We start from the raw sequence: 15,873 nt of genomic DNA on the forward strand, positions 1-15,873 counted from the left end.
AACAATCCAGTAAGCGCATAAGGCAAAGGTAACACCTTGGGCCGTAACTGATCAATGCCTCCTGGCGTAGGCTCCTCGTTGTATGATACGCCTTGATAGCGTAAAGGCTATCTTGTACATAAATAGATATTCAACAAAAACCCACTGTGTTGGATAAGAAGAAATGAAATAAAATTAATTCCATATATTTCGATCACTGAAGAGGATCACAGTCCGTGATCGAAATATATGGAATTCATTTTATTTCATTTCTTCTTATCCAACACAGTGGGTTTTTGTTGAATATAAATAGATATGTTGATGCGATCTCAAAGCATAAAAACGATTGGATGTCGTCAGTATGATTAGATGACCAAGATTTTCATTTTGTCAATTAATCTCTTCGATTATACGAAAGTATGATAAGCCCAAGACGTAAGCTTTGTGGTACTCTTGAATTGTTTTGATCAAATGAAATAGGATAGAAATAAATAGATAAATAATTGAATGAAAATAGAATAAAATATAATGAAATACATATAAAATCAAATAAAGTAGGATAGAAAAATAGAAAAAATAATACAAAATAAAATAAAATGGAAAAATACACAAAATAAATAAATAAATAAATAGATAAATAAAATAAGATAAAATCAAATCAAATTAAATTAAATTAGATAAAACAAAACCAAATAAGATGAAATAGAACATAAATGAATAAACAAATAAAATAAAGTAAAAAAAATAATTAAATAAAACTAAGAAAACAAAATAGAACCAAATTAAATTAGATTAGATAAAACAAAATAAAATAAGATGAAATAGAACATAAATGAATAAACAAATAAAATAAAGTAAAAAAAAAAAACAATTAAATAAAACTAAGAAAAACAAAATAAAACAGTATAAGACTCCCCCTGACGATAAGATGTTTGTCAATCGTGTGAAAATCAAACGAAGATAAGGTATCTGTCCAGATGACGAAATATTATCTTTCTCCTTATCAATGGTTTGACCTCCCGTGGGACGCATTGTCATGACTATCAAGCCGCTGAGGTTCCTTCCAGAAGACTCTCGAAGACGGAAGCTAAGAACTTAGACTTCCGCCCTCGTCCTCTTGATATCGTCGACCACCTTTGCCCGTGGTGCTAATCAACCCCCGGATCTTTGTATTCAGTCATTACAAAGGATTACAAAGGCGGAGCATGCCGACAGGAGACCTTTTGGTCCATATCTAGGTCGGATGCGAAAAAAATCATAATAATAATAAAATAACAAATAAAAACTATAATAATGTAAATAACAAATAAAATACATAAATAAATGCATAGGTATAGTTAAATAATAAACAAACAGGTAAATAGTAAATAATAATGAATTAACATATAACTAATAATAAATGAAAATCAGACAGACAAATGATAACAAAACAAAAACAATATAAAATAAATTATAATCATTACAGCTATTGTTTTTGCTTTTATGTGTTGGGGTATTTTCACATTGAATAAGCTATTCTCACTGTTGTATTCGTGTGGGAAAGTTTACTTTTACTGCTGTGTTGGTGTGGGATAGTTTATTTTCATTGTTGTATTCATATAGGACAGTTTATTTTCATTGCTGCATTCATAAAGGATATTTTATTTTAACTGTTGCATTACTGTAGGGTGGTTTCTTTTTACTGCTGTATTGTTGTGGGATATTTTATTTTCACTGTTTATTTGTGTGTGATGGTTTCTGTCTTATAGTAGTAGGGAGGTGTCGCCGGTTGACAGCTCTCTCTCTCTCTCTCTCTCTCTTTCTCTCTCCCTCTATCTCTCTCTCTCTCTCTCTCTCTCTCGCTCTCTCTTTTTCTCTCTCTGTCTTTCCCTCCTCTCCCTCTTTCTGTCTGTCTATCTATCTGTATTTTTTCCTCTTATTTCTCTCTTTCTTTTTCTTTCTTTCCTCGTTTCTATCGTTGTCCCTTCCTGTCTTTCTTTCTTTATCTATCTGCCTGTCTTCCTATCTATGTCTTTAAATTTGATCAAACATCTGCCCCTGATCATTACTGTTTTATCACATCACACACATGTACACTCGAGTCCATAATATAACTGATTATATGCCTAGGCACATTTGAGTATGCATGTGCACGTTTTCATCCAAACGTTACAGCACGGCGTTTACAAATGCATCCTACATCAGGCAAACAGACCGTTGCCACGGACGCTGTAACCATAGTAACGGTTGTTAAGGCCGCTCGGGTGATGAAAACGCCAGTGTGCATTTCCTAATATTTTAACCTTTTAGGTAATGCGTATGGTGTTGATTTACAGGTTATTAATTTAGGTATATCTTATGCATTCAATTAATATAAAAATCAATATCTCTAATGACATTAATGGATAAATAGATAGATAAACATATGCTGCGCAAATCCACTGGTTGTCCTGCGCGTCCCGTTGGCGCGCTCGCCGATGTAAACAAACAGGGCATAGTCAGGTAGACGCGGTGAATCGACGTTGACGTTTGAGAGAATAAAACACAAGAAATGCGAAATGTTTCTTGAATTTCAGGTGTCAGTTCGTCTTTGCAACAGACAGTTTCTACTTCATGGTTCCTGATCTAAATCGGAAACTCACGGGGCGAATGATAAGATGAGACATCGTTATGGAGGAAGAAAGATATAATCAGGATGCATACGGGTAAGAATTTCGATTGTGAAGATCATTTACAGATAATTTTGTGGATTACGCACTCACCAGGATTCATGATCCGAAATCACAATAAATGTAGGCCAAATTACATAATCACTCAAACACGGATATTTAACATGAAACTTACGTAGTCCAATAGCTCCTAACCTAACCTAATATTGCCATAGAAAAAAATTATCTTTCAGATGCAAAATAGAAAGAAGTGAAAAATATGGAATAGAACCCAAGATTCATTTGAAGGATTTATGCTATGAAATCACTATAAAATTCACCATTAGTATTAAGGCTGAACGTAGATAATGGAAATTAAAAAGTTGGTATCAACTTAACCCTCTGATTTAGTTGGCCCGCCTCGCCATCGTGGATCAGGTCGCCTGATGTGCATTTAGTTTAAGTACGAGTCATTAATAATATATAATTATACGGTATTATTTTAGTTGTGCACACCTACGCGATATAGCATTAGAAAATTAAGTGTTAATTTTGTAAATAATAATACATGAACGTAATAAGCGATTTTCTTGGCGGAAATAAAAAACAAAAAACCTTGCTACAGACAAATATACTAACGAACGAAGCCGCTACGATGCAGTCTGGACGCCATGCTAGTCCAGTCACTATCAGACGATAGCTTTCACATTGTGGACCCTGTGTTCTCCAACTCCAGGTGACGTTAATAAGCGCTTTTACAAAGATAATAGGGCTTCCTTGGATTTTATGAGAGAACACGGGGTTCTGTTGTTGTCTGTTAATTGCCCGATATACAATAATAATTAATCAGGCCGTCAACATCCGTAACGACGACGACGACCAGGATTATCTTTAGAATTTGTGGTACCGAATTACAAAGTATAGGTTAGGTTATGTAGGTTAGTTAGGTTAGGTTAGAATAGACTAATTTATCATTTTTTCATTTCTTCGACGTCGGCATCTATTAAAACAAACATGGCTTTTACACCCGCCGCGACTTCGTTCGTTAGTAAATAGGTTTTAGCAACTTTTTTGTTATTAATTTCCGCCAAGAAAATCGCATAGGTGTGCACAACTAAAAATTTACTAATTTGTTTTCATTATCCTATAGTATAAGGTTATTAGAGTGGAGTTAGACCACACTCTAGTGTAAATGGCGAAACTATTTTGGGCAATTTAGTACGAGTTCGGTCGTTCAACGCCAAGTAAACCACTTCATAAAACATTATCTCTACATAACAACAAAGTTATGTCGTAGCACATTTGTAAAATAATACTGATGACCCACTTTCGGAGAAGAATAAGCGAAAGTACAAAGATCTGTATATTTTTATCGCTAACTGTGATCCTCTTCAGCAGATGTGCTGAAGAGGATCACAGTGATCGAAATATACAGATCTTTATACTTTCGCTTATTCTTCTTCGAAAGTGTGTCATCAGTATTATCTCTACATAATTTGTTCGTATGATAACATCGCCAGGCGGCAGCCAGAATAGAATCTATATAAAATTGGTAGTTGTCGAAAAATCTATCGAAATAAACACCGTTTCGTTTGCTAGAGCTTTACTAAGTACAGCTTTATCATGTACTTAATAAAGTTGTAACACATGCATACACACATACACCGGTACCTGGTTCGAATCCTGCCCAGGGCTGAAATTATTACAGTATCGCTGCGCTTCGAGTCGCTACTCCAACCCTCGTGGGCGGGGAGTTGGGTGTGTGTGTACGTGTAAGGTCATAGCATTACCCATAGATCGGTCATACGAGCTCTGAGCTCTCTTACGGGAGGGAAATAGCTGTCGATCACGAGTCCAACACGTGATCCAAAGACCAAGGTGAATCACATATGCACAAATGTAAGCCCGCATGAATGCACACGCGCTCAGAATAAAACATACAAATTCGAGCTCACAAAGTTAAATTGAATGAACCCGAATAGGTAGATATGGTTAGTTATCTGCTGTAATAAGCGAAAGGTCGTTCTAACAAAAGCTCCGTGATCTTCACGCGATGCTTTTTGGATAGAATGAAATACATATTTTCACTATTGTACTGTTGTGTGATATTTTATTTTCACTTTTTATTTGTGTGTGATAGTTTCTGTCTTATAGTGCTATCGACTAGCCACCGGTTGTCTCTCTCTCTCTCTCTCTCTCTCTCTCTCTCTCTCTCTCTCTCTCTCTCTCTCTCTCTCTCTCTCTCTCTCTCTCTCTCTCTCTCTCTCTCCCTAAAACCCAATTAAATGGGTCACTCAAGAAAGAGTTAATACTAACACAGGAGTCATCTCAATGTTTTGAATACTAAACTAGTTTGCGGGTTAACTTAACTAGGATGTAAACCTTGCTGCTAATTAGCTGGTTTATGGGTTTAAGCCTACGTTAATTGCAATAAGCCTGAGTTTCATCTCCCCTCCCCCCCCTTCATACTCAACATTTTCACTTCGGAGTTCTGCCTTCAGAGGCAGCTTGTGTGTGTGTGTATTTGCCTAGTTGTATTTTGCGGGAGGAGAGCTATGCTCGTAGTGACCCGCAGTTGTATCTTTCCGCATCCAGATCTTTCTTAAAATCGTATATAGTTTTAGCACTCACTGTTTCCTCTTTCAATTTGTTCCGTGTGTGTGTGCATACATACATACATACATATATATATATATATATATATATATTTATGTATACATATGTATATATGTGTATATATATGTATATATGTGTGTATGTATATATATGTATACATATATGAATATATATATATATGCAAAGAAATCACAAAACACACGTGATAAATTATTTTTGCAGAAACCTCCGGGAAATTGAAAAAAACAGATACCGAACGTTTTCGTCTAAATTGACGAAAACGGTCGGTATCTGTTTTTTCAATTTCCCGGTGGTTTCTGCAAAAAAAAAAAAAATATATATATATATATATATATATATATATATATGTAAACGCGGAAAGCGAACTTAGGCAACTCACTCGCTCGCTGGCTTTATTGTTGTACGTATATACGCATGTTTCATAAACACCTAACCCATATAATGTAACACCCATCTTCTACCCCACTTTCTACCTTCTTTTCTACCAGCTTCTTACAATTGATCGTCCACACTTTCTGTTTTGTAGGTCAGCCAACGTCCCTGGGGGTGATGGAGGAGAAGAGGAGGAGAACAAGGAGGAGGACGACCAAAAGAGGCAGATGCAGGAGGCTCTAGAGGAACAGGAGGTGGAAGAGCTGGTAGGTTTTTGCAGCTGGTAAACAGCTGGTAGGTTTTTGCAGCTGGTGAACAGATGGTAGGTTTTTGCAGATGATAAACAGCTGGTAGGTTCTTGCAGTTGGTAAACAGCTGGTAGTTTTTGCAGCTGGTAAACAGATGGTAGGTTCTTGTAGCTGGTAAACAGCTGGTAGGTTCTTGCAGCTGGCAAACAGCTGGTAGGTTCTTGCAGCTGGTGAACAACTGGTAGGTTCTTGCAGCTGGTAAACAGCTGGTGGGTTCTTGCGGGTTATTGCAGCTGGTAAACAGCTGGTAGGTTCTTGCAGCTGGTAAACAGTTGGTAGATTCTTGCGACTGGTAAACAGTTGGTAGATTCTTGCGACTGGTAAACAGCTGGTTGGTTCTTGCAGCTGGTAAACAGCTGGTAGGTTCTTGCGGCTGGTAAACAGCTGGTAGGTTCTTGCAGCTTGTAAACAGCTGGTAGGTTCTTGCGGCTGGTAAACAGCTGGTAGGTTTTTGCTACTGGTAAACAGCTGGTAGGTTCTTGCTGCTGGTAAACAGCTGGTAGGTTTTTGCAGCTGGTAAACAGCTGGTAGGTTTTTGCAGCTGGTAAACAGCTAGTAGGTTCTTGCGGCTGGTAAACAGCTAGTAGATTCTTGCAGCTGGTAAACAGCTGGTAGGTTATTACAGCTGGTAGGTTCTTGCAGCTGGTAAACATCTGGCAGGTTCTTGCAGCTGGTAAACAGATGGTAGGTTGTTGCAGCTGCTAAACAGCTGCAAGGGAGTGTGGCAGATGCTTCTCCAGCTAGTTGGCTCTTAGGTACCGCTCATTGATTTGTTTGTTTTTCATTAATGTTTTAAGTCAATTATTTAGATATTTGGGTATTTACTACTTTGCTATGTTTATTTGGTAATTGTTTTTGTTATAAGTTTACTATTAATTTAATTTATCAATTGTTATCAATTTATCATTTATTAATATCTATTTGTTATTATTTTTATTTATTTATTTTATTCGTTTATTTACAATTTGTTTATTTATTTTTGTTTGCTTGTTTCATTTATCTTTTGAATCATTATTTGATCAATTTATCGAAGTAAATATTTACTTATTCAGTTAATTACGTTTGTTTATTTATTTATTCATTACTGTGTACGGCTTCCTTCTGAAATGGAAATTTCTGTTTCCAAGTTAACTAATTTTTTATTCTCTAAGAAAGTTAATCTGCAATTGATACTGGTTTTAGTGTAAAGTAACTGTGGTACATGGCGAAATAAGACATTTTGTCACGTGATAAAACGTTTTTGTTGTGTTTTACGTCATCGCTGTGACGTATTTGTTACGTCAGATGACTCATTTAATTCTCAGATGTTATTTATTCATTTGTTATATCTATTCATTATTATTATTTTATTGTTATCATTATTAATATTATTATTGTTATTATTATTATTATTATTATTATTATAGTTATTATCATTATTATCAATATTATTATTATTATTATTATTATTATTATTATTATCATTATTATTATTATTGTTATCATAAGTAAAAGCAGCAACGACTGCAACAGCACTGTAGGAGAGAGGGCAAACGCAGAGTATGGGATCCAATATATTTAACGCTTCGCCCAGCAGGGCTTCTTCAGGAATAACACAGTTGAGAAACATCAATCTCCTTATATAGCCCGAGCTTGCGGGGAGAAACAAACATAAAAATGGTGCAAACACAATTTTCGTAAATTGCTTGTTACTTGGTTATTAAAATTGCTAATGGTTTATTTATTGCAAAAAATCCACTGTTCTGATTTATATTTTCAATGTGGGATATAAACGCAGATTCAAAACATCTTCGTTTCATAGTATGGTTTTCATATTTTATAATCTTAGAATTATTCCAGTCAGCATTGTGGCCTGTATCGAATCTATGTCTAACAATGTCATTATCCATATTGTAAGTTTTCATATCATATTTATGTTCCAATACTCTTTTAACAATACCACGGAAACTTTCACCAATGTAGACCTTTTCACAACCTAAACATGGCACACGGTAAATACCTGCTTGACGAACATTTTCCCTGCTCTTATTTCACAACAGTAGATTTTTTTGCAATGAATAAACCATTATCAATTTTGATAACCAAATAACAAGCAATTTACGCAAATTGTGTTTACAACATTTTTATGTCTGTTTCTCCCCGCAAGCTCTGGTTATATAAGGAGGAGTCAGATGTTTGTCCACTGTGTTATTTCTGAAGAAGCTCTCCTGGGCGAAACGTTAAATATATTGGATCCCATACTCTGCGTTTGGCTTCTCTCCTACATTGTTATCATATCTTATTTTTATTTTATTTTTTTAACCAACTTGCCCTTTGAATAGAATAGACTTAGCAACCATGTATCGAGCGCTGAAACAATAGGTTATTCTAAGAGAAGATGAGATAACTTTATGGATAAGAATAATAAGTGATAACGGGATTGCAATTGTCTAGTATAGGCCTAATTGCCTCATGCACTCTCCCCCCATCCTTATGTTCTAATACTTTTCCACGTTCCACATTCTCTTATTCTTTCTCTCCTTTCCCTCTTCAGCTGGAACTCGTCCAGACGCTGACAATCCTTCCGTACAAGTCGGAACTTCGATGGACGAAACATCATCAGGACCTCATTCGGGGTTTCCTCCGCAACACCAAACGCCGCCTCCTTTGTTGCTACCTCCTCTTCTCCCAGCCCTCCTCCACCTCCGTCATCCCTCCAGATCAATCCCCGAACTCCCCCGGTTCCCCAGCTGACGGAGGACCTTCTCCGTCGGCAGCTGACAAACCGCCCGAGAGACGCCTGACTGTCAGCTACATGTTCCCGACGAGTCAACGTTTCGGGTCTGTTTGGTTCTTCCTCAGGATCCACGGGGACAACAGCAGCGAGAACGACAATGACTGCTGCAGTGAGAAGAGCAGAAACCTCGGAGGCCTCAGGCTGACCATGGAGAACTTCGATCGATATGTCATGTACAGTCTGATGCATTTCCGTGTTAAGTTGATTTTCTCTGTTCTTCTTCTTCTCGTTCCCTGGAGTGTCTGGCCGAGCAGTCACGTCTCCTTGAGGACCGTCATGACTACAATGGGATTTTCCCACATATCCCTTACAGAGTACATATTTTAGTTGAAAGTAAACGCTGGACTCGTCGAAGAAAAGAGTTTATTCCGACGTTTCGAAACCCGTCTGGACGAACTCTGGACAAGGTTCGAAACGTCGGAATAAACTCTTTTAACGACGAGTCCAGCGTTTACTTTCAACTAAAATATGGCTCCTGGACTTCAGCTATTCTCGAACAGAGTACATAATGTATTGTTAGCGTGCATGGTTGTGTAAAACGCAGTCTTCCATGAAGTGTCGTATAGTATGGGGTGAAGTTAATCACCTCGTTCACCAACGCAACCGGTTGCAGGAAACCAGTTTCTTACGACGCGGCAACCAGTTGCATGAAACCAGTTGCTTACGACCTCGCAACCAGTTGCATTACGACTGACACATTAGTTTCTTTAGAACCCATCACGTCGAGGCAAACGCAGTTTCAGTCGCCTCGATAAGAGTGGTTCTTAAAAAAAAATGTGTCAGTCGCATTGCAACTGGTTGGAACGTCGTAAGCAACTGGTTGTGGCGTCGTAAGCAACTGGTTTCGTGCAACTGGTCGCGCTGGTGTACGAGTTGCGTTATTCTTTGGTTAGGTTGTGTCTGTTTTGTACTTCTGCGCCATCAAAGACCAGTGTTAACCGTGGAACCCATATACTAGAGACACAGTTAGGAAATACATTTTCTAAACAATTCTTTATTAAAAACATAGACGTAACATCTTTTCACTTGTGCTGTCACTATTAGGCAGTTGTTCATAAGCAGTTTAAAGACGACCACATAGATTTTTGGACATTATGCTCATAAATAGTCGTTAGGCACCTACCCATACGCAGTTAAAAGACGCCCAAATACATATATATATATATACATATATACATATATATATATATATTGACTATATTATGACAAATAAGATTGAAGGTGAAAGAAGTTGACGAGGAAAAATGGGGGAATTTTACGCCTTAACGGGTCGAAACGTTAAGCCGTAAAATTCCCCCATTTTTCCTCGTCAACTTCTTTCACCTTCAATCTTATATATACATATATATATATATATATATATACATATATGTATCAATTCTAACCATAGCCAGTTAAAAGTCGCCCCAATGAAAAATTTTGTCAATTCGTAGTAGCCCACAGTAGGTGCCTGACTTTGATATGTGATTTAGACATCTTTGTTCAGTATTGTTTTTGCTATTTTGCCAAATCAATCAATCAATAAACGGGTAAATAGGTGAATAAGTAAATGAAATATAAAAACTATACTGTCCGACCCCGTAATGGACGATAACAAAAGAAGTGATGATAATAGTAATAATGATAATACTAATAATGATAATAATAATTAATAATAATATTGATAATAATAATAACTAATAGTAATGATAATAATAATTGTTAATAATATAATAACAATAATAATAAATGATAATAATAAAAAATTATAATAATGATAATAATAATAATAAATGATGATCCCCAAACTTGTCTCCCCAACTCGTAGGTACGGCACTCTTGAGACGGGTCGCCCCGAGGCCCTTCAGTCCTTCCTGGAAGGTCCCTACCAGACCTTCCTGCAGCGCGAGCCGCAACACCTCACCCTGAGGAACGACATCCTACGGACCTTCTTCGCCCTGGGCGCCGAGGCCGTCTACCACGTTGGCGAAGTCACGGGGAACCCGGCCCTCTTCCTGCCGAAGGAGACGCTCGCCCTTGATGACAAGGACACCAAAGGACTTGTCCAGGATGTCGATCTCGTCAACAGGATCGAGGGTGAGGCGTATATGTCCGGGAATGGTTTCTAAAGTCATCCCTATCCATTAAGTTTTAGCTATTTTATAGTCACATTCTTTCATGCTGTGTTTGGTCTAGTCACTAGTGGGTATCCTAATTGTTATCACCCATGTACTTGTCCCTAAAGCTGGCCTTGTTTTTAACTTTGTAACAAACCTAGTCTTCTTTGTCCACGATATATCTTATCACATAAGACTACTGCTTTCCTGTCATTTTTTTAATACTTGTATGCTTTTGTTTGCATATTTCACACTTATACCTTCTTTAATAAGTTTCAAGTATTGTTTTATGCATATTACATATCCCATGAATATGGTTCCTCCTGATAATTTCAAACTTAATTTACATGTGTACCACTGACATAATATGAACCTGATGCATGTCCCCTTAGCTTCCACTGGGGACATAGAGAAAAGACCTACACCAACACAATACAGAAAACATTAATTTTTTTCCCAAAAAAGATTTATTATAAGACCTAAAGATGGCCTCCAGCTATCACGGAGCTGTGGGTTTCTGTTTAAACTTGAGGTAATATTTATTATAATTCATTCTTCGTCTCTTTCCAGAGCTGGTACTCTGCTGGATGGACCAACTGCACACGCAGAGTTTCCAGCTGGGAGACTCCACCTCTCCCCTGGAAGAGGGTCTTCTTCACGAAGTCAGACGCTGGAAGAAGCGAAGTAAGTCTCATTGTGCCTCTGGAGGGCGCCTTTCTTTCCAGAATTTAGCAAGTCTGACCCTTTCGCTGGGTAGGGGGGGGGGTGTCCTCCTCCTCAACTGAACGAAACCATATGGAATATATAGGATAACTCGGTAAATCCACGCTACCGGAATAGAGAATTGATGAGTTTGAGTTGATGTGTTGGCGTGGTGATGTATACCAGTGTGCCCTTGGTTCTGGTGGTGTGATAGAAGTTGATGTGTATTGACGAATGTGGTGATGTGTTATAATGTGCCCAAAAACGTTTTTGCTTTCTTCTCGAAACCTCGAATATATTTTCGACCTGACTCTACCTAATACGGAAAATACTTCTGTATATGCAGTGTCAAAGTACCTGACTGCGATCCGATTTTCAGAGGGGATGAAGAAAATAGCCTAACTAATATCAGCATTAGTAAAGAAGAAGTTATCAAGCAGATTGACAGACTTAAAGCTACAAAATCTCCGGGTCCGGACGAAATTTTTCCAAGAATGCTTAAAGAGTGTAAATTTGAAATCTGCGACCAGTTAACTGAAATATTCAATAAATCGGTAGACACTGGTTCTGTTCCAACTGCTTGGAGGCAGGCAAACGTTGTTCCTGTTTTTAAGAAGGGAGATAGATCGACCATATGCAACTACAGGCCAATCAGTTTGACATCGGTTATAGGAAAAATGCCTGAATCAATAATAGTAAATAGACACAGAGAACACATTGAAGGGCATAATTTAATTCGTGATTCACAGCATGGTTTCTCCAAAGGTAAGTCACGCGTGACTAATCTTCTATCCTTTTACACTAAGGTATATAAAGGCCTCAGACAACAATGAAAATTACGATGTTATTTACCTTGACTTTAGCAAAGCGTTAGACAAAGTGCCACACCAGAGACTACTAAATAAAATCAAAGCCCATGGCATAGGAGGAAAAGTGTTAGAATGGATTAGAGCTTGGATTAGTAACAGAAAACAGCGGGTCACCATAAATGGAATAAAATCTAGGTGGGGCAATGTTACTAGCGGGGTCCCCCAGGGCTCGGTTTTGGGTCCCTTATTGTTCATTATGTATATAAACGACTTAGACGATGGGTTAAATAGTGATGTTAGTAAGTTTGCGGACGACACTAAAATAGGACGCCTAATTAGGTCAGGAGAAGACGCCCAGATTCTGCAGGATGATCTTAATAAACTGTTAACATGGTCGGTGAAATGGTAAATGAACTTCAATATCTCTAAGTGTAGCGTGTTAAACGTAGGGCTACACAACCCCGAAAATAGATACAACTTAGATGACACGTTTTTAGAAAAATCTGAGTGCGAGAGGGACTTGGGAGTTCTGGTGAGTCCGGACCTTAAAACCAGGAAGCAGTGCATTAGCGCCAGAAATAAAGCAAACAGAGCATTAGGCTTCATTGCTAGGACGGTAACGAATAGAAGTGCAGAGGTAATTATTAAACTCTATCTAGCGATAGTTAGACCCATCCTTGACTATGCGGTACAGTTTTGGTCTCCGTCCTACAGAATGGACATAAATTCACTAGAATCAGTACAGAGAAGAATGACCAAAATGATACAAGGACTCGGAAATTTGCCTTACGAAGAGAGGCTTAGGCACCTAAACTTACACTCTCTGGTAAGACGCAGAGTGCGGGGTGATCTAATAGAAGTGTTCAAGTGGATCAAAGGCTATAACAAGGGTGATGCAAACAAGGTCATCATAATAAAACAACAGGGCAGGACTCGCAGTAATGGGTATAAACTGGACAAATTTAGATTTAAGAAGGAAATAGGCAAGAATTGGTTTACAAATAGGGTGGTCGATGAATGGAATAAACCTAGTAACCACGTAGTAAGCGCTGAAACTATCAGTTGTTTTAAAAAACGATTAGACAACTTTATGGATGGGGACGACAGGTGGTGATGGATACGGAGCTGCCTAGTGTAGGCCTTATGGTCTTTTGCAGTCTCCTTTATTTCTTATGTTCTCCCTGGCCGAGAGGATTAGAGCGTCACCACATGCGGCGGAGGTCGAGGTAACGGCGGTTCGATCTCCGCCGCGAGCGAGTTGGACCAAGGGCATGGTTCATTAAATTCCATGTTACAAAGTCCTCTGTAAGGGGCATCGTCCTAGCTTCCTGATAAGGGGGAGTTCGCAGCGTGAAACCGCATCAATTAATCAAACGTGCGGTAACCTTAGATATTTTATATTTATATATTTATTCATATATTTATTTGTTTATTCATTTATTCATGTCTATATATTTATTTATTTGTTTATTGAGTCGCCGTCCTCTTTCAAAAAACTCAGTTACTTATTATTTGTTTACTTATTTATTTAATTCTTTCTTTATTTTCTTCTCTTCCATACTACTCTGCGGTACTTCATAATACTTTTACGAGACTTTAGAGTCACGGCCATAGATTTAGGGATCATTCCTCTCTAAAGCAGTGTGTGTGTGTGTGTGATTCATCATTGTGTGTGTGTGTGTGTGTTTGTGTGTGTGTGGTCCATCATTGTCTTGTGTGTGTTTGTGTGTGTGTGTGGTTCACCATTGTCTTGTGTGTGTGTGTGTGTGTGTATGTGATTCACCATGGTCGTGTGTGTGTGTGTGTGTGTGTGTGTGATTCACCATGGTCGTGTGTGTGTGTGTGATTCACCATGGTCGTGTGTGTGTGTGTATATATATGAGTGTGTGTGTGTGTATGTGTATGTGTTCATGTGTACATGGATATGCACAGTAATATCTAACACTGCATTCTCTCAGAGCTAGTTTGATGATAAGAATAAAATTTACTCGCAGTATTTATGACTCTTTTTTTCTTTCTTTTCTTTTTTCTCTTTACTTCTTTTGGTTCATTCCTGTTTCTTCTTTATCTTTTTTTTTCATCTTCCCTTTTTTTTGTGCCTCTTATTTGTTGCTCAATCTTCTTCTTCTTCTTCTTCTTCTTCCTCTTCTCCTCCTCCTCTTCCTCCTTCTTCCTTTCTCTTGCTTCTTTATCTTGGTTATTCTTCATCCTTCTTCACTTTTTTCATCTTCCTTCTCCTTCATCCTTCTTGCTTCTTCTTACTTCTTCTTCGTCTTCAACCCCCAACAGGTAAGGCGCTGTCAATGGTGTTGCGTCTGGTCGCTTCTCCAGTAGTTGCCCGAATCTTGGTCTTCCTCAGGTCACACTATTCTCCCTTCGTCCTCCTCTTCCAGGAGGCCGTTCGTCGCCTACAGGTAGGTGTAGACCCGGCCTTCCTCTTCTTCCTCCTCCTCTTCCTCTTCCTCCTCGTCTTCCTCCTCGTCTTCCTCCTCTTCCTTCTCCTTCTCTTCCTCCTCCACCTCGTCCTCCTCTTCCAGGAGGCCGTCCGTCGCCTACAGGTAGGTGTAGACCCGGCCTTCCTCTTCTTCCTCCTCCTCTTCCTCCTCTTCCTCCTCCTCCTCTTCCTTCTCTTATTCCTCCTCCTCTTCCTTCTCTTCTTCCTCTCCTTCTTCCTCCTCGTCTTCCTCCTCTTCTTTCTCCTTCTCTTCCTCCTCCACTTCCTCCTCCTCTTCCAGGAGGCCGTCCGTCGCCTACAGGTAGGTGTAGACCCTGCCTTCCTCTTTCTCCTCCTCCGCTTCCTCTTCCTCTTTTTCTTCCTCCTCCTCCTCCTCTTCTTCCTCCTCTTTTTCCTCCTCTTCCAGGAGGCCATCCGTTGCCTACAGGTAAGTGTTGACCGGGCTTTCCTCCTCCTCTTCCTCCTCTTCCTCCTCCTCCTCCTCTTCCTTCTCTTATTCCTCCTCCTCTTCCTTCTCTTCTTCCTCTTCTTCTTCCTCCTCGTCTTCCTCCTCTTCCTTCTCCTTCTCTTCCTCCTCCACTTCGTCCTCCTCTTCCAGGAGGCCGTCCGTCGCCTACAGGTAGGTGTGGACCCTGCCTTTCTCTTCTTCCTCCTCTTCCTCCTCCTCCTCTTCCTTCTCTTATTCCTCCTCCTCTTCCTCCTCGTCTTCCTCCTCGTCTTCCTCCTCTTCCTTTTCCTTCTCTTCCTCCTCCACCTCGTCCTCCTCTTCCAGGAAGCCGTCCGTCGCCTACAGGTAGGTGTAGACCCGGCCTTCCTCTTCTTCCTCCTCCTCGTCCTCTTCCTCCTCTTCCTCCTCCTCCTCTTCCTTCTCTTATTCCTCCTCCTCTTCCTCCTCCTCTTCTTCCTCTTCCTCCTCTTCCAGGAGGCCATCCGTCGCCTACAGGTAGATGTTGACCGTGCCTTCCTCTTCCTCATCCTCTTCCTCATCCTCTTTCTCCTCCTTTTCCTCCTCCTCTTCCTCCTCTTCTTCCTCCTTCTCTTTCTCCTCTCCCTTCTCCTTCTCTTCCTCCTCCACTTCGTCCTCCTCTTCCAGGAGGCCGTCCGTCGCCTAC

General features: G+C 39.3%; 1 protein-coding gene across 1 annotated transcript in view; it reads left to right on the forward strand.

Annotated features, from left to right (window-relative positions):
• Positions 1–2,463: 2,463 nt before the first annotated feature.
• LOC143020501 (uncharacterized) overlaps positions 2,464–15,873 on the forward strand; it is a 58,872-nt gene continuing 45,462 nt past the window's right edge. Inside the window, exons 1-6 of the mRNA XM_076176928.1 lie at positions 2,464–2,663; positions 5,770–5,881; positions 8,457–8,872; positions 10,507–10,775; positions 11,366–11,479; positions 14,596–14,720. Of these exons, the coding sequence (XP_076033043.1) occupies positions 2,629–2,663; positions 5,770–5,881; positions 8,457–8,872; positions 10,507–10,775; positions 11,366–11,479; positions 14,596–14,720 (1,071 nt within the window). The 5' untranslated portion in view covers positions 2,464–2,628. The remainder of the gene's footprint in view (positions 2,664–5,769; positions 5,882–8,456; positions 8,873–10,506; positions 10,776–11,365; positions 11,480–14,595; positions 14,721–15,873) is intronic.

Source organism: Oratosquilla oratoria, chromosome 40 (genome assembly GCF_046742065.1).
Source record: "Oratosquilla oratoria isolate Oo_2021 chromosome 40, ASM4674206v1, whole genome shotgun sequence".
Taxonomy (NCBI): Eukaryota; Metazoa; Arthropoda; class Malacostraca; order Stomatopoda; family Squillidae; genus Oratosquilla; species Oratosquilla oratoria.